Source organism: Rhincodon typus, chromosome 15 (assembly GCF_021869965.1).
Source record: "Rhincodon typus isolate 14 chromosome 15, sRhiTyp1.1, whole genome shotgun sequence".
Lineage (NCBI taxonomy): Eukaryota > Metazoa > Chordata > Chondrichthyes > Orectolobiformes > Rhincodontidae > Rhincodon > Rhincodon typus.
The window spans coordinates 43,553,337-43,572,458 of record NC_063346.1 but is presented as its reverse complement, the minus strand read 5'-3'; the positions used below and the strand labels follow the sequence as shown (position 1 = coordinate 43,572,458).

The window sequence follows — 19,122 nt, the reverse complement described above, 5'->3', positions numbered from 1 at the left end:
GTCAGATTGCACATAATGACTAGAAAATATGTGAATCCTAAAAAGTAATGAGTAGATACAAAATGCACACATTTCCAATAATACATGCTTTTGCTAATTTTGTATTTGTCTTTGAATGGGACAGTCCAGTAGCATCTTTTGAAGGTGATGACTTTGTTTTCTGTCTCTTTAAATCTGACTCCAACATTTGCTTCTAATACATGGAAGGAACACCCTTTGTCACCAAGGTAAATTCCATTTGTTCAGCTGTCTCAATTATTTCCACCTTCTGACGCTCCTCCGCCACCCTACCTCATTTCTCCTTCCTACCAGGCCTTCACTTTGCTCTGCTTGTCTCTTTTGCAGCCTTTTACACGGTCAATCACAATGTCATTCCTCCTGCCCCACTAGAAAAGTTTGGACCTCAGCTTGACCAGACTTATTCTTCACTACTGTGATGGTACTGGATCCCTATCTTTCCTAACTTATTAGGGAACATTGATAGGTCTTCAAAATGGGTTAGTTGCTTTAAAAAGTAGTTGACTAGATCATTGTTCTTTCACCTTCGATTTCTATCCGAACCCACTGCAACTGATAGCGAAATTTTGGTCTTTCAGTGGCAGCATCCTATCTTGCTGATTTTTCCAGTTTAAATTCTGTAAAGTCTATACTTGTTGGAGGAAGGAGGAGAAATGCTCATACTATGCAAAAACTGCACAGTTTGCAATTAACATATACACTTTTATAAGTAGATCTCGTGATTTTGACCTTTTAAAAGTAAGCGGTGATTTCTCATATGCCTTGTGTAAACCTTGACCATGCTTTTTTTAGGTATCAGAACCAAAGTAGACATAGTCTACAATTGCATCGAAAACCAGAATTCATTATCCCATTCAAAAAAAGTTGCACTTACCATATTTCCTCCTGTTCTAAGATGGGAAGAAAGTAGAATTTTGATTTTTGGGGGCAGACTATGACCAACCTGAGAAGAAAAATGAACAATGCATGTGTAAATGGAATGCAAGGACCAACTTCTAGAGTGGACATTGAATAAGTGAACAATTGGGTCTTGGGTCCTCGAACTTGCCTGGGGTGCGACAAGGAGGCTTAGTAAATACCAAACAGACGCTTGCAAGTGCAACCTCATTGCGGCTCCCTGAACATCAAGCACTAAGACAATGGCTGGGGGCCATCAGAATGACTTTTTCTGAAGGTGTAGCTGTTCTCTTTCTTTGCCCCTGAGCATAGAACATAGAACATAGAACATTACAGCGCAGTACAGGCCCTTCAGCCCTCGATGTTGCACCAACCTGTGAAACCAATCTGAAGCCCATCTAACCTAAACTATTCCATTATCATCCATATGTTTATCCAATGACCATTTAAATGCCCTTAAAGTTGGCGAGTCTACTACTTTTGCAGGCAGGGCATTCCACGCCCTTACTACTCTCTGAGTAAAGAACCTACCTCTGACATCTGTCCTATATCTATCACCCCTCAATTTAAAGCTATGTCCCCTCGTGCTAGCCACTATCATCCGAGGAAAAAGGCTCCCACTGTCCACCCTATCTAATCCTCTGATCATCTTGTATGTCTCTATTAAGTCACCTCTTAACCTTCTCTCTAACGAAAACAGCCTCAAGTCCCTCAGCCTTTCCTCATAAGACCTTCCCTCCATACCAGGCAACATCCTGGTAAATCTCCTCTGCACCCTTTCCAATGCCTCCACGTCCTTCCTATAATGCGGCGACCAGAACTGTACGCAATACTCCAAGTGCAGCCGCACCAGAGTTTTGTACAGCTGCAACATGACCTCATGGCTCCGAAACTCAATCCCTCTACCAATAAAACCTATCACACCGTACGCCTTCTTAACAACCCTATCAACCTGGGTGGCAACTTTCAGGGATCTATGCACATGGACACCGAGATCTCCCTGCTCATCCACACTACCAAGAATCTTACCATTAGCCCAGTACTCTGTATTCCTGTTACTCCTTCCAAAGTGAATCACCTCACACTTTTTCGCATTAAACTCCATTTGCCACCTCTCAGCCCAGCTCTACAGCTTATCTATGTCTCTCTGTAACCTGCAACATCCTTCCGCACTATCCACAACTCCACCGACTTTGGTGTCATCCGCAAATTTACTAACCCATCCTTCTACGCCCTCATCTAGGTCATTTATAAAAATGACAAACAGCAGTGGCCCCAAAACAGATCCTTGAGGTACACCACTAGTAACTGAACTCCAGGATGAACATTTCCCATCAACCACCACCCTCTGTCTTCTTACAGCTAGCCAATTTCTGATCCAAACCGCTAAATCCCCCTCAATCCCATGCCTCCGTATTTTCTGCAATAGCCTACCATGGGGAACCTTATCAAACGCTTTACTGAAATCCATATACGCCACATCAACTGCTTTAACCTCATCCACCTGTTTGGTCACCTTCTCAAAGAACTCAATAAGGTTTGTGAGGCACGACCTACCCTTCACAAAACCGTGTTGACTATCCCTAATCAAATTATTCCTTTCTAGATGATTATAAATCCTATCTCTTATAATCCTTTCCAACACTTTACCCACAACAGGAGTAAGGCTCACTGGTCTATAATTACCAGGGTTGTCTCTACTCCCCTTTTTGAACAAGGGGACAACATTTGCTAGTCTCCAGTCTTCTGGCACTATTCCTGTAGACAATGACGACAAAAAGATCAAAGCCAAAGGCTCTGCAATCTCCTCTCTAGCTTCCCAGAGAATCCTAGGATAAATCTATTTTCACACCTTCCAGAATTGCTAACACCTCCTCCTTATGAACCTCAGTCCCGTCAAGTCTAATAGCCTGTATCTCAGTATTCTCCTCGACAACATTGTCTTTTTCCTGTGTGAATACCGACGAAAAATATTCATTTAGCGCCCCTCCTATCTCTTCGGACTCCACGCACAACTTCCCACTACTGTCCTTGACTGGCCCTAATCTTACTCTAGTCATTCTTTTATTCCTGACATACCTATAGAAAGCGTTAGGGTTTTCCTTGATCCTACCTGCTAAAGACTTCTCATGTCCCCTCCTGGCTCTTCTTAGCTCTCTCTTTAGGTCCTTCCTGGCTAACTTGTAACTCTCAAGCACCCTAACTGAGCCTTCACGCCTCATGTCTACATAAGCCTCCTTCTTCCTCTTGACAAGAAATTCAACTTCTTTAATAAACCACGATTCCCTCGCTTGACCACTTCCTCCCTGCCTGACAGGTACATACTTCTCAAGGACACGCAGTAGCTGTTCCTTGAACAAGCTCCACATTTCAATTGTGCCCAGTCCCTGCAGTTTCCTTCTCCATCCTATGCATCCTAAATCTTGCCTAATCGCCTCATAATTGCCTTTCCCCCAGCTATAACTCTTGCCCTGCGGTATATACCTATCCCTTTCCATCGCTAAAGTAAACGTAACCGAATTGTGGTCACCATCACCAAAGTGCTCACCTACCTCCAAATCTAACACCTGGCCTGGTTCATTACCCAGTACCAAATCCAATGTGGCCTTGCCTCTTGTTGGCCTATCTACATACTGTGTCAGGAAACCCTCCTGCACACATTGGACAAAAACTGACCCATCTAAAATACTCGAACTATAGCGTTTCCAGTCAATATTTGGAAAGTTAAAGTCCCTCATAACAACTACCCTGTTACTTTCGCTCCTATCCAGAATCATCTTTGCAATCTTTTCCTCTACATCTCTGGAACTTTTCAGAGGCCTATAGAAAACTCCCAACAGGGTGACCTCTCCTTTCCTGGTTCTAACCTCAGCACATACTACCTCAGTAGACGAGTCCTCATCAAACGTCCTTTCTGCCACCGTAATACTGTCCTTGACTAACAATGCCACACCTCCCCCTCTTTTACCACTTTCCCTGATCTTACTGAAACATCTAAACCCCGGAACCTGCAACAACCATTCCTGTCCCTGCTCTATCCATGTCTCCGAAATGGCCACAACATCGAAGTCCCAGGTACCAACCCATGCTGCAAGTTCACCCACCTTATTCCGGATTCTCCTGGCATTGAAATAGACACACTTCAAACCACCTTCCTGCCTGCCGGTACACTCCTGCGACCTTGAAACCTTATTCACGATCCTGCGACCTTGAAACCTTATTCCCGATCCTGCGACCTTGAAACCTTATTCATGAGTATTATTGAAACCGCATGCGTAGCTAATGCTGCTGCTTCCTCTCTAAACATATGTGTACGGTTTGCTCCTGAATAAAACACAGAAATAGAGAGAATAAATGGCTGATGTGTACACTATTTTCCCTATTACCTTGTACATTCCTTTGGACACTCTGTAATGTGTGCCATGCAGGTGTATTTCAGTTGAATGAAAGTCTTCAGCATTAAGTGTTGGAAAGTTGATCCATCAACTATTTGTCCAATAACTGATGTCTTCTATTTTTATTTAAAAGTCAAATTTATGGCATGTTTGAAATATTGCTCAACTGACTCTTAAGGATGGGGATGTAAGAATTCTGTCAGCTGCAGTTGGTTGGATTTTGAAGCAGAACAACAGGAACTTCATTGTGCATCTTTCTCTGTCATAACAAACCAAATAGAAGCACATTTTACTTTATCTATTTTATCCACCTTTTCTCACATGATGAAAATGTGAGCCTTTAACCCCGTTTAGATTTGTTATAAACATTTCTGCCTGTAAATTGCTCAGTTGTTTTTCATTGTAAATAGTTTCCACAAGCATATTTAAGGTAGCCAATTTCTATTTTAATTTTCCTTCTACGTGACAACGTTCTTCCTTTTTCAGGTCATGGATATCACAAAGAAGACAGTCCTTTCCTAAACAAAACTGACAGCATAAAAGGAAATGAATATTATGACAGAAATTTGGCCTTATTTGAGGTAACATTTTTAAATAAAGTCAAATTGTGCTTAACATTCAGAATGCTCTGCTTTTGTTTGAAATTTTGACTTCACGTCCACGATGGTTGTCTGAAGAGGGATCTGAATAGTCCCATTCCTCTATCCTATAGCTCTGCAAGTTTAATTCTCTCAAGTGCTTACTCAGATTCCTTCTGCAATCAAGAAAATGGCTTATCGATGAGTTCCATGTCATTGTCATCATTCAAAGCGTGGGCAAAAAGCTTTTTTCTCCCCCTGCATCTTTTCACCAAAACCTTAAAGATGTGTCCATTGCAGTCATTGTAGTATTAGCTAATGGCAACAACTTTTCTAAACCTGCCATAATTTTATATGTCTCTACCAAATCTATTCCAAACTCCTTTGCTCCAAGGAGAATATCCACAATTTGTTCATACTAACCATATGGCCAAATTACCTCATTCCTGGAATCAATCTGATAAACTGCCAGTGCACCCTATCAAGGACCTTCACATTTTTCTTGAAGTATGATAACTAGAATTAGGTGCAGTACTTTAGTTCTGGTCTAACCACAACTTTGTAAATGTTCAGCACACCTTCCCTGCTTTTGTACACAATTCATCTCTATATGAAGCCCAAGAATCGCATATCTTTTGCTAATCATGCTAAAAATGTTCTGTAACCTTCAAATGTCTAAGATCTCCTCTGTCTCTGCCCACTCTTTAGAATAATAATATAAAAGATAAAGGTAAGTGTCACCTTAGACTTAGAAGACCATATGGCTGTTCTCTCATTAGAGAGAGACACAACTGGTGGTGGTTTAACCTGAGGGTCACCACACCTCAGACGAGGGAATAGATTGAAAAGGTGAGAGACCTTCATGGTCACCTCAGCTATTACAGGAATCGAACTTGCACTGTTGGCATCAACATGCAATGTAACCAAGCCATCTACCGAACTGAGCTAATTGATTATAAATATATGGTTCAGTCTAACTCTTTGCCTTAAGAAAAGCTTTGGATTGTATTGTTCTTGGAAGCTGTGCTGTTTTTGTATTATTCTAGGGCTTTTCAATGGTAATCTGATCTAAATTCTTTGTGCTTGGGCACATTGTCAAAGCTATCAGACTAAAGCCTTCATCTATAAGGAGCAAACCTTTTCCTAGATATCTGATTGTGAGGGAATTACTGAGTAATTTATTCCAATAGTGTCCCGTAAATTTGCTGGAATGAACCATGATTGGTATTCTGGCCATTATCTTAATGATTGCCCAAAGTTTTACTTATCGCAGTTTACAATTCAATCAAAGAGAGCAGCATGGATTCTTTTTCCCATGAAAGAACACACTGTTTCAACACATGAATATAGTTGAACCTGATTATATGATGTGGAATTTTTTTATTTTTACCTGAAGTTAACCACTAAGTTTGCAAAGATTTAAGCCCATTTCACTATCAGTGTAATTTATTTACATTCAAGGGATCAATAGAAAATTCAGAACCTAAGAATCAGACAAAGAAAAGCAATGACAGAAGATTGCTTACCCTAATAAGGAAAATCATTCCTCCACATTTCTGTTTTAAATTGCACCCTAGCAAATGCATTTTAGTTCACTGGATTTTGTGCTGGTTCAGTATGCATGGTTTAAATTTTCTGTCTCTTCTGCAGGAGGAACTGGACATTCGACCAAAGGTATCATCACTCCTCAGCAGATTGGCTAATTACACAAACATCACTCAGGGAGCAAAGGAACATGAGGAAGCGGAAAGTGCAGAAAGTTCAAAGAAAAGAACACCTAAGGTATTTATGCCTCAGATTATTTTGTTGGCATTATTATTTTTACTGAAGTTTTATAAATATGAATGTTGCAGCCAACCATGGATCTTGAGACTTTTGATAAAATTGGGCGGCATAGTGGCTCGTTGGTTAGCACTGCTGCCTCACAGCATCACGGACCTGGGTTTGATTCCAGTCTCGGGCAACTGTCCATGTGAAGTTTGCCCATTCTTCCCGGGTCTATTTGGGTTTCCTCCGAACATCCAAAGACGTGCAAGTTAGGTGGACTGGCCATGCTAAATTGTCCAGAGTGTCCAGGGATGTGCAGGGCAGGTGGATTAGCCATGGGAAATGCAGGGTTACAGGGATAAGGTAGGGGGCGGGGGTCTGGGTGGGATGCTTTTCGGAGGTTCGCTGTGGTCTCGATGGGCTTTCACACTGTAGGGATTCTAGTGTTGAGAATGAGCTGAGTGATTGACGGTTGAAGACATGCTTCATGCCATTACTTCAGAACACAGGTTTTTTTTATAAAATGTACTTCAGCATAACATGTCTGTTGTATTTGTATTGCATATATTTGTATATTTGCACAATTAAATGTTAAGTGTGCGGCTCTTTGTTTCTGTGTGGATATATTCATTGATTTTACATCTCCATCTGTTTCAGAATTGAGCATTCGTTTAGTGCAGTAGGGCATTCACTGATCACAAGTTTGGAATTATTCATATGATCTTTGATAGGTTCTTCAGTCCTTACTATCAAACTGTGGAGGAGTTGATTTGACGCAGTAAGCCTTCATGGCCTGTCACAGGATATCGTTAGTAACCTTAAGTGAACTAGGGAAACTGAATCTTAAAATTGTTTCTAAAATCTGGTAAATCTGTGTGCACATCTGTGTAACCAGTTGCTTAGCAGGCTTTCTATATGTAAAAATATCTCTTTCCCCACGACTATAGAAATATTGTATGTTGTGGAAATTCAGATACTGTTTTGCAGTCCAGTGTTTCACAAACATTGTGCCTTCAGAAATGTGACCACATTTATTCCCTAGATAAGTGGACCATAGCTGACTTTGACAGAACGAATGCACACGCTGTGAAGTCCTGCAAGAGACCTGAGCATTGAAACTGCGTTATCATTTAATAAGGTCCAAACTTCTATTACCGAAAGATAGCTAAATTTTCATGCACAATCTCTTCCTATAAAGTGTAATTTTACTAACCACTACATTTTGGTTTGAAACTTTCAAACTGGGTAGGCTGCACTCTATATTTGGAAGAAACAAGTGAGACTGGGCTTTTAAGGCTCGCCTTTCATCAGGAAATGCATTAGGCAATTTAACAAAAGTAAGTCATACTGAAAAGAGACATGAAGCCACTGCCCAAATAAGTGCATGTTCAGAGGCATGGTCATGGTTAAGTATCTTCAACAAAACCTAGACTATAGGTGGGATTTCATGGATCTGAAGTTAGTAATCTGGCCATTGACTAATCAGCTCTGGCATTGCTAGAAGCCTCTGGTGGAGAAAACTTAACATTATTCATCTTTCAGAAATAAATGAAAGGTGAATAAAAAATGTTCAGGATTGTATGTGGAGTGAAAGGCAGCTCCAGAATGACATCTGTAAGAGGGTGTGAGCACAGCTTGTGCTTGAGGCAGCAGAATTATTATTTTTGTTAAAAACATCCAAACTCTCCTTCATTGATTCTGTCCAGAATAATGTCAGTGCAAGAAATAAAAAAAAAGCAGTTAATTTTAAACAAAACTGTTGTGTACATTAGTAGGAATTATCATTTTAACATTTTCTTCTTCACACCTTCTATATTTAGTCCATTAAAGTGTACATTAACATATCCAACTCATTTGCAGTGTAATTCTGATCTACAAGACTATTTGAAGACCGTGTCTAGAATATACTGAGAAGTACAGCTTTTTTTTTCCCCATTTACTAGCAAAGGTTTGTGGCAGACATAGAAATGAAAAAGTAGACAACTAATAAAATATGCAGCTTGTGATTACAAATTATTTTGAACTGTAATTTTCTTTCCCCCCTCTTAGTCTCCCAATATGGGAACCCTGATGGGAGTATACTTACCTTGCCTACAGAATATCTTTGGAGTGATTCTGTTTCTACGTTTGACATGGCTTGTTGGAATTGCAGGGATCTTGCAATCTTTCTGTATTGTCTTCATGTGTTGCTGTTGTGTAAGTATCTGATATCTGTACTTCATTGTAATGACTTGTTCAGGACCATGTTGATAATTGTGAAAATAGAACTAAATTACGTTAAATTCTTCTTTTCCACATTTACATAAAAATAAACATTACATTAAAACTACTCTTTGTATATGACAGCATAATGTACTTGTACTTTCCAGATTTTGAAGTTACTCTTGGTTAATTGGAAAAAAAATGTGTTTAATAGTTCCAGATACATGGTATTCTAGTATTTATTTAATCAGAATATATGCGGTGTTAATAATTGAGAATTTTCTGTTTTGGTTTAATGCTATATTATACTAAAGACCTAAAAGTATCCATGATTTTTGTATTGCAAAGCTTTTCTAGCTTTAAGTTTTTTATTTGTTTACTGACTTGATTCACAAATTGCAAAGGCATTCAGTTGCCTTTAAGAATTTGTATGTGTATGATCTATTTTAGCAGCAATTTATACAGCCCAGGGAGCTTTCAAGATTAGGTCTGTTGTATGCTGAGTTAATCTCTAATGGGATACCAGTGGAGAGAGGGAGGGAGTGGCGATGGGGCCTAAACTCAGCACTTCCAGATTAGAGAACAGGGAGAGTGGGCAAATCACAGTTTCCTGTGATTGTAGACCATCAGCTACTTCTACTGGTGTTTCCTGACTCAAAATAAATTTAATTGTTCACTTATTTTACCATTTTAAAATACTCTTGAGAGTCTCCTTCTCTCTGAACTTTCTGTAAAGTACAAATGCTCTACTTAAAAAATATATCTTGCTGGCAATTCAAAGCTTAAATGTGAATCTAAGCTTTAGTGAATCATTTCAAGTATTCAATTAACTGACTTTAGTTTTATCATGATTCTGCATAGAATAGCTACTTGTGTACAAGCCATAGGGCCAGTTATGAGGATAACTGACTGAATAGTCAGGAGCGCCTAGTGGGTGGTTGGCATCATTGTGTTTATTTCCTCTATTTTCTTAGCCTAGCAGCAGGATTACAAATCCCTGAAATACATCAACAGTTGAAATGCAAGAAGGTTGTACAAGTACACCACTAGTGTAGTAAATTAGCAGCAATGTAAAACTGTATTGTGGTTCCTTCGTACGATTTCAGTTATTCGCTATCTACCACGAGCTCGCTCATCTGGTATATATTTGTGGTCAGCTGTAGCAGTCTTCCCTCCTCAGATTAAAATTCTGATCATAAAATAATTCATTTAACAAATAAATTGGTGCTCAGATAAGTGCATCCCTTGTTTAGATCTAAATTTTTCTAGAACTCTAATTCTCTTGCCATGAATTCATTTGCTAGCTAGTGTGGTGTAATGAACACTGTCTGAATGCAAAGGTTTTTAAAACTCTGGTCATTCACTCACAGTAGCCACACAATATGTCTAACTACTAACCCCCCTTCCCAGTTCTAAGTTGGAAAACTATTTAATTATGTCTCTAATTCCTCTCTGACCCTCACCAATTTCACTGCCATTGCTGACCAGTTTACTGTTCAGTCTGTTTTAACTACTTGTGCTTGACTCATGGAACCTACCTCCAATTGAATTGGATCACAACACTATCAAATCTGGTCCCCTTTATCAATTTTTCTAAAAAAAAAGACTTGCATGTATATTGCATCTTTCACAACCACATGACCTCCCAACACACTTTAATGCAAATGAAATACTTCTGAAATGTAGACATTTTTTTTCGATTCACCCATAGGATGTGTGGGCGTTGGCTGGCCACGATTTATTACCCTCCCTTTTTGCCCTTGAGAAATGGTGGTGAGCTGCCTTCTTGAACTGCTGCAGTCCACATGCTGTAGGTACATCACAATGCCCTTGGGGAGGGATATCCACGACTTTGACCCAGCTACACAGAAGAAACTGTGATATATTTCCCAGTCAGGATGGGAAGTGACTTGGCCAACTTGCAGGTAGTGGTGTTTATCTGTATCTGCTGCCCTTGTCCTTCTAGAAGGAAGTGGTGTGGATTTCTAAAGGTGCTGTCAAAGGATCTTTGGTGAATTTCTGCAGTGTGTCTTGTAGATAGTATGCACTGCTGCTGCTGAGTGTCAGTGATGGACAGAGTGGATGCTTGAGGATGTGGCACCAATCAAATGAGCCACTTTGTCCTGGATGGTTTCAACCTTCTTGAGTGTTGTTGGAGCTGCACCCATTCAGGTAAGTGGGGAGTATTCCATCACACTCCTGACTTGAGCTTTGTAGACGATGGACAGGCTTTGGGGAGTCAAGACGTGAGTTACTCACCACAGTATTCCTAGCCTCTGATCTGCTTTTGTAGCCACTGTATTTATGTGGTAAGTCTGGTTGAGTTTCTTGCCAATAGTAACCCCCTGGATGTTGATGGTGGGGTTCAGTGTCGGTAACACCATTGAATGACAAGTGACAGTGGTTAAATTGTTTCTTGTTGGGGATGGTCATTGCCTGGCATTTGTGTGGTGTGAATGTTACTTGCCATTGGTCAGCTCCAGCTTGGATATGCCAGTTGTAATGATGTATCTCCTGCCAATGCACTTGAACAGGAGGCTGGTGCCATTGATGTCAACGTTGTGTCTGCATCTCAGTGGAACTAGATCAGAAGTATGCATCCTTTGTTGCTGCCCCTCCCTTGTGCCCTATCTTCCACACTTGTCGATGTCCTAATCACCGCTCTTATTTTCCCTTTCCTGCTTCTTTAACTGGCCCTACAATGTAAATCATAGCTTCTGCAGCTAAACTTTTTAGCTCCTACACTTTTAACAATACCTACAAATTTACCCATTTTAAAGAACAAAGAAAATTACAGCACAGGAACAGGCCCTTCGGCCCTCCAAGCCTGCGCCGATCCAGATCCTCTATCTAAACCTGTCACCTATTTTCCAAGGATCTGTATCCCTCTGCTCCCTGCCAATTCATGTATCTGTCTAGATACATCTTAAATGATGCTATCGTGCCCGCCTCTACCACCTCTGCTGGCAACGCGTTTCAGGCACCCACCACCCTCTGCGTAAAGAACTTTCCACGCATATCTCCCTTAAACTTTTCCCCTCTCACCTTGAAATCGTGACCTGTAGTAATTGAGTCCCCCACTCTGGAGGAAAAAGCTTCTTGCTATCCACCCTGTCTATACCTCTCATGATTTTGTAGACCTCAATCAGACCCCCTCAACCTCCGTCTTTCTAATGTAAATAATCCTAATCTACTCAACCTCTCTTCATAGCTAGCGCACTCCATACCAGGCAACATCCTGGTGAACCTCATCTGCACCCTCAAAGAGTGCAGAATATTATTGGATTGCTTATATCAACATGTTTAACAATGCTGCTTTTGAGAGTGAACAGTTGTGGAATTCTCCTACAAGTTGTATTTGCAAATATTTCTGATAGAATGCAATAATGTCACACACACTGCAACTGTGTTTGCAAACAATATGCCCCGGAAGTTGTATTGGCAGCAACTAGTGTTTCAGGAAATGCAGCATTATCAGTTTGTGCATTATCAGCTCCCATGTGATGAGAAATGTGATTTGAAGGAGCAATATTAATCAGGCACCAGGACTTAACTTCTCTAATTTTTATTCTAAGTAACAACATGGGATCTGTTGCACCAACATGAGAGAGAAGATGGGATTTCAGTTCAATGTCTTATCTTAGAAAGGGCACCACAAACAGCAGTGTGTAATCAGTTCTGCACCAGGGAGTCGGTTTGTCTTTTGCGTTCAAATCATGCAACCTAAGTCATTATCTTCCCGGATGAAAGTGCAACCAATTTAACCCGTGGCTGACGCTCAAGAACATTAATAGTGGAGGATGGTTTTGAGCCATCAACCTCTGGTACTTGTAATCCAATCTAAATGAGCACCAACCAAATTTCTGGTCTAGTTGCAATAACCTCTACTAGCATATATGAGAGGATTCCTACGCTGGCAAGATTTTAAAGTGAATGAACATAAACAGCTGATGTTGAATGTGAGACTGATTAGTGTTCCACATCTTGTGATGTCTTTATGGGGTTTCCTTGAATGAATGATTTATTATCACCCATCTTGAAGTCACAGTGAAAAGTGTTTTGTCGTCAAATCCGGCACCATTTTGAGGTTCAATAAGGATAAGAAGAAATTACTTAAATAAGAGTTCATCTTCTTTCCAAATTTGTGTCTCAAGCACGGTTTCAGGGCTTCTACAAGGTCTTTTCAAGGTTTTCTATTCCTCAAGGAGTCTTGCTCTGGGAACAGCAGCAATGATGTCAATGCTCCAGGAGACCTCGACTCTGTTGGTGTCTGACATCACCAATAGTCCAGGCTCTGGGCACTGCCATTGCTGCTAAGAGTCCAGGCTCCAGGGCTCTGCTGCCAGAAGTCCCCGCTCTGGGTCTACTGCCACTGAGAGTCCAGGCTCTGGGCATCGCCACTGCGCCGGGAGTCCTGACCAAGCCGTTAATACTGTAGCCACCGCCCCACCAACACCACTCCAGACTCAAGGAAGAAGAAGAGAAGATGAAAAGTACATAGAGAAAATGACACTCTGGCCTGGAGCGGATGGGCTCCAACAAGCCTGAACGCTACCTACCATGGCGGTACAATCTTGGATCTTATTCCTGACTGCAGACTTGGTTTACAAAGTTTGGCTTTTGATTTGGTGAACCAAGGTTGCTGCGAGTACTAGGCCCAGATTCTCTGAATCGTTCGCTCAATAACTCCTTCCAATGTGTTTGTTGTTTGACTGTGTCAGATTTTTGAAATTAACAGCAGAACAATTGAATCCACAGATCCCCGTGATTCATCTGCTAAGTGGAAAAACTGGGGTTTTAAATTTCAACGTAGCAATTATTTGGTACCTTCAGCTGGTAAAGCAAGAAACTGCTTATTACTGTAATATATGGGCATTTTCAAACAATTTAAAATTGAGCACATTTTTTTAAGAACAAATTGAGTTTCAAGATGGAATGCTTGAAAAGACAAGTATCAATCTTTGGATCTTATCTTTTTCAGACAATGTTAACAGCCATATCAATGAGTGCCATAGCAACAAACGGAGTTGTACCAGGTAAAAAGAAATGTTTTAAAATGTCTATATGGGGGAGAAAATAGTCCACTTTATTAGTGCATGGTTTTAATTTTTGATGTAGCTGTGTTTTTAAAAAACAGCTACATTGTGTACAGGAAGGACAGAATTTATTTTAGCCACACTTTTATTTATGTATTTGACATTACTGAGTAGTGGTTATTTCTAAGACTATTTTAGTTGTGGATTTATTTTGACCTAAAGACTATAGGAGAATATGTAACAATAAAACCATCCGATCCATGATCCATCTCTTAGAATTCTACTTCACCTGATTCCTGTAATAATGTAATCTTTCTCTCACTCCCCCACCCTCCCATTTTGTGAAACTTTTTGCAGCTGGAGGTTCTTACTTTATGATCTCAAGGTCTCTTGGTCCTGAATTTGGAGGTGCTGTGGGCCTGTGTTTCTATCTTGGAACGACGTTTGCAGGAGCCATGTATATACTTGGTGCCATTGAAATTCTACTGGTGAGAGTCCAGATAGTAGTTTTGATAAGTTTTGAAATATTGCTTTTTATGTAAAGTGTCAGACTTACAAACCTATAGGTGCTGTTTCACAAAGGAGGAATACACAACATATGATTGTACTGTCATATTCTCCTTTCTTGATATGCTACATAAATTGGTATAACTCCAGTCACTTTTGTGACTATGTCAAGTTTATTTCAATGCTTCTACTGTTGAACTTCTCTGAATGTTAAAGATGAAATTTCAATGAAGTCTTTTCACAAAGGTCAATATATTTCAGACCTGTCAGGTTATGTGTACAGCCCTTCCAACTATGAATGTTCAGGGACTTCAGTTAGAAATATACTATGTGCTATCAAAAATGGCTCTATCCTTTAAATAAACTTTTGAGTGTATTAGCCATTGTTATGTAATCATACCCAGTAGATATTTTTTCTCAGAGTCCCTACAAAAAGCATGATGACAAGTGACCCAACTAGTTTGTTTTTGGTATTGTTAATTGAGCAGGCAATATTTAGTTAACGTACCAGAATTCCATGTTGTTTACAAATTACCATGAGATTATAGTGCACTTGAATTTCTCAGGATCAGCACAAGGGTTTAATAATTTGTCTGAATAATGACACCTCCGATACCACAACACTATTTTAGCTGTTCAATTTTACACAAAAATAATTCAACTCAGAACTTTCACATTAAAAGTTGCCTTTTCTGACCAGAATTTTGTTCCAGCTAATAAATTATTTTGTAATTGTGCAGGGTATAGTATTAGATGTCCAATTAAAACCCGTTACCAACTAACATTTGCCCTCAACAAATCTCATGAACAGAATTTTGCTGCGTGATTTGGAGAATAACAGAATTTCTGTCATGTTGTTTCTCAGGAGGGAAGTTCAGGATTGGAATAATAATGGCTTAGTTTGGACCATACGTGTGCTATATCTAGCCTCTGTGGAGGGGATAGAGTTTGAGGATCATGCTTAATGATTCCCATTGAAAACAGCTGATATATTCACTGTATAATTGCGCACTTAAGAATGTTTGTTTGACTTTTTTTTAATTCCAGATTTTTAAAATTAAATTTAATTTTCACTGTCTGCTGTCATAGGATTTTAACGGATGTACCCAGAACATTTCAAAAACAAAAAATTGCTAGAGAAACTCAGCAGGTCTGGCAGCATCTGTGCAGAGAAAGCAAAGTTAACGTTTTAAGTCCAGTGACCCTTCTTTAGAACTTACTGGATCCAAAAGGTTAACTCTGCTTTCTTCCAAAGATGCTGCCAGATCTGCTAAGTTTCTCCAGCACTTTTTGTTTTAGATTCAGATTTCCAGCATCTGCAGTTCTTAGTTCTTTTTTATTCCCCCCTCCCAGAACATTAACCTAGAGTTCTGAATTACCCATCCAGTGACAAACCACTATGCCACTGCCTCCCTCTACACTTAAGAATGATCATTTGTGTTTCGGGCTAATTTCAGCTGAAATAAATGTAACACTGACTATTTGGTGTGTGTGTGGGAGGGGGGGTGGTGGTTGTGGTGGTTGGGGGGAGGTGGCAGGGTGGCAGGGAACAGAATGGTGTTGGTAGAGGATGGAGGCAGGTAGAGGACTACATAGAACATAGAACTGTACAGCACAGTACAGGCCCTTCAGCCCACAATGTTGTGCTGAACTTTTACCCTAAACCTAAGGTCTACCTAACCTCCACCCCTACCTTATACTATCATCCATATGCCTATCTAATAGCCGCTTAAATGCCCCTAATGAGGCCCACTCCACGACCCTCTCCGGCAATGCATTCCACACCCCTACCACTCTCTGAGTAAAGAACCTACCTCTGACGTCCCCTCTATATCTACCTCCACTCACTGTAAAACTGTGCCCCCTCATAATAGCTACCTCCACCCTAGGAAAAGGTCACTGGCTGTCCACCCTATCTAAACCTCTGATCATTTTGTATACCTCTGTCAAGTCACCTCTCATCCTTCGTCGTTCTAAAGAGAAAAGCCCCAGCTCTCTCAACCTTTCCTCGTAAGACCTTCCCTCCATTCCAAGCAACATCCTGGAAAATCTTATCTGCACCTTTTTCCAACACTTCCACATCTTTCCTGTAATGAGGCGACCAGAACTGGACACAATACTCCAGATGTGGCCGAACCAGGGTTTTGTATAGCTGGAGCATAACTTCATGGCTCTTGAACTCAATCCCTCTATTAATGAAAGCTAACAGACCATACGCCTTCTTAACAATCCTATCCACCTGGGTGGCAGCTTTCAGGGAACTGTGGACATGAACCCAGAGATCCCTCTGCTCCTCCACACTGCCAAGAATCTTTCCGTTAACCCTGTATTCTGCTTTCAAATTTGTCCTTCCAAAATGAATCACCTCACACTTTTCAGGGTTAAACTCCATCTGCCACTTCTCAGCCCAGCTCTGCATCCTATCAATGTCCCTTTGTAACCTAGAACAGCCCTACGCACTATCCACAACTCGACCCACCTTCGTATCGTCCGCGAACTTACTAATCCACCCTTCCATTCCTACATCCAAATCATTTACAAAAATCACAAATAGAAGAGGTCCCAGAACAGATACTGATGGTACACCACTCGTAACTGATCACCATGTTGAATATTTTCCGTCCACTACCACCCTTTGTCTTCTAAGGGTCAGCCAATTCTGAATCCAATCTGCCACATTTCCCCCTATCCCATGCCTCCTTACTTTCTGCATGAGCCTACCACGGGGAACCTTATCAAATGCCTTACTTAAATCCATGTATACCACATCCACTGCTCTACCTTCATCCACGTGTTTGGTCATCTCTTCAAAGAATTCAATAAAGTTTTTGAGGCATTATCTACCCCTCACAAATCCATGTTGACTATGCCGAATCAAACTATGCCTATCCAAGTGATCATAAATCCTATCCCTCAGAGCCCTTTCCAATAATGTTCCCACCACTGAAGTGATACTAACTGGCCTGTAGTTTACTACTTCTTTCTGCACTACTGGAATCTTTTTTTTTAAATTGGAAGGTTAAAAAGGGTGAAATCGCAAATGCCTGAGTGTAGACTTTTCTTCCCATCTGGAGAATCTTGTTCCTTCTCCGAATAAGGAAAAGGAACAGAGACCTATATAATTAAACCTCCATTCGCCTGCAGTCTAATAGAGAACAGGATATTAGTTGTCCCCGTTGATGTTAACTGATACGTGTCAAATTTAATTGTGTTTACCTTTTGATCTAGTGTTGATTTCTTGAATTCAATTGTATTCAATTCTACTTGGATATATAGGGTATCAAGTTAATTTGATTTTTTCTGTTCATAGATCACTGTGTCTAGACATTATGATTATAAATACGATGGTACCTGCTTGTAATAGTCTGTTGCTGTTTCACAAACAAGAAATTGGGAGTTAGCATAACAATACTGTTTCCAACTACACTAGTGGATTCTTTTTTAAATGGGGCAGATCCAGAAACACGGGAAATATCTCCGGGCAGATTCTTCACAGTGAATCAAGAATCTGCGTTCTGTGAAAATGGAAAAGAAGCAGATGTCTGTAATAAATGCCTCAGTTTCTCAATACTGCTCATTGATTTTCTAAACCCTTTCCTTGGCACAGAGTCATAGACACTTGGCCATTGATCCCTCCTCAAGGGAAAAAGTTTTTTCTTGTCTTTTCTGTGCCCCTCATAATTTTATATATCACAGCCATGTTCCCTCTCAGTCTCCTCTGCTGTAAGGAAAACAAGTCCAGTTTGTCCAATCTCTATTCATAACTGGAACTCTCCAGCCCAGGCAACATCCTGTAAATCTCCTCTGCACCCTCTCCATTGCTATCACATCCGTCCCATAATGTGAATTCCAGAACTATACACAATACTCCAGCTGTGTCTGAACCAACATTTCATATAGTTCCAGCATAACTTTCCTGCTCTTAAACTCTATGTCTCAGCGAATAAAGGCAGATATACTATGTGCCACCTTAACCACTTTATCCAGATACCTTAAGGGACTGGTATACATGTGAACCAAGATTCCTTTGATCCTCAGTGCTTCCCAGGGTCCTACTGTTCATCATGTATTCCCATGCCTTGTTTGTCCTGCCCAAATGCATCACCCCATATTTATTTCTGAATTGAATTCCATTTGCCACTGATCAGCCAATCTGACTAGCCTGTCTATCTCCCCCTGGAATCTAAGGCAATCCTCCTCACTGTTTTCTGCCCCACCAATTTTTTATCATCTGCATCCTTGCTGATCAGGCCACCTATATTTAAGTTTGAATCATTGTACAAACTTTATATAAATCTGTATAAACTTGTGATGTAGTAGATGCAAGTAGTGCCAGTAGTAGTTGTAAGTCCAGTTTCCCATTTTAATTTATTACTTTTTCAATGTACTTGTCTTATTCTATTGCCTGCACAATGTATCTTAATTTTACTGGGTTTTTTTTGCAGGCCTACATTGTTCCTGCAGCAGCTATATTTAAACCTGTTCAACCACATGAAGAAACCAGTGCTATGCTTCACAACATGAGAATCTATGGGACAATCTTCCTCACATTGATGTGTCTGGTTGTTTTCATAGGCGTCAAATATGTTAATAAGTTTGCCTCTTTGTTTTTGGTATGTGTGATACTATCCATTCTGTCCATTTACGTGGGTGTTATCAAATCAGCAGTTTATCCTCCAGAATTTAAGTAAGTAATAACATTTCTGTTCATTGTTATTTTGA

General features: G+C 40.3%; 1 protein-coding gene across 1 annotated transcript in view; it reads left to right on the top strand.

Moving 5' to 3' along the window:
* Positions 1-19,122, top strand: part of slc12a4 (solute carrier family 12 member 4) — a 76,323-nt gene that overhangs the window by 5,991 nt on the left and 51,210 nt on the right. The window contains exons 2-7 of the mRNA XM_048605988.1: positions 4,797-4,891; positions 6,539-6,670; positions 8,705-8,851; positions 13,839-13,893; positions 14,251-14,381; positions 18,846-19,087. Coding sequence (XP_048461945.1) covers positions 4,797-4,891; positions 6,539-6,670; positions 8,705-8,851; positions 13,839-13,893; positions 14,251-14,381; positions 18,846-19,087 — 802 coding nt within the window. The remainder of the gene's footprint in view (positions 1-4,796; positions 4,892-6,538; positions 6,671-8,704; positions 8,852-13,838; positions 13,894-14,250; positions 14,382-18,845; positions 19,088-19,122) is intronic.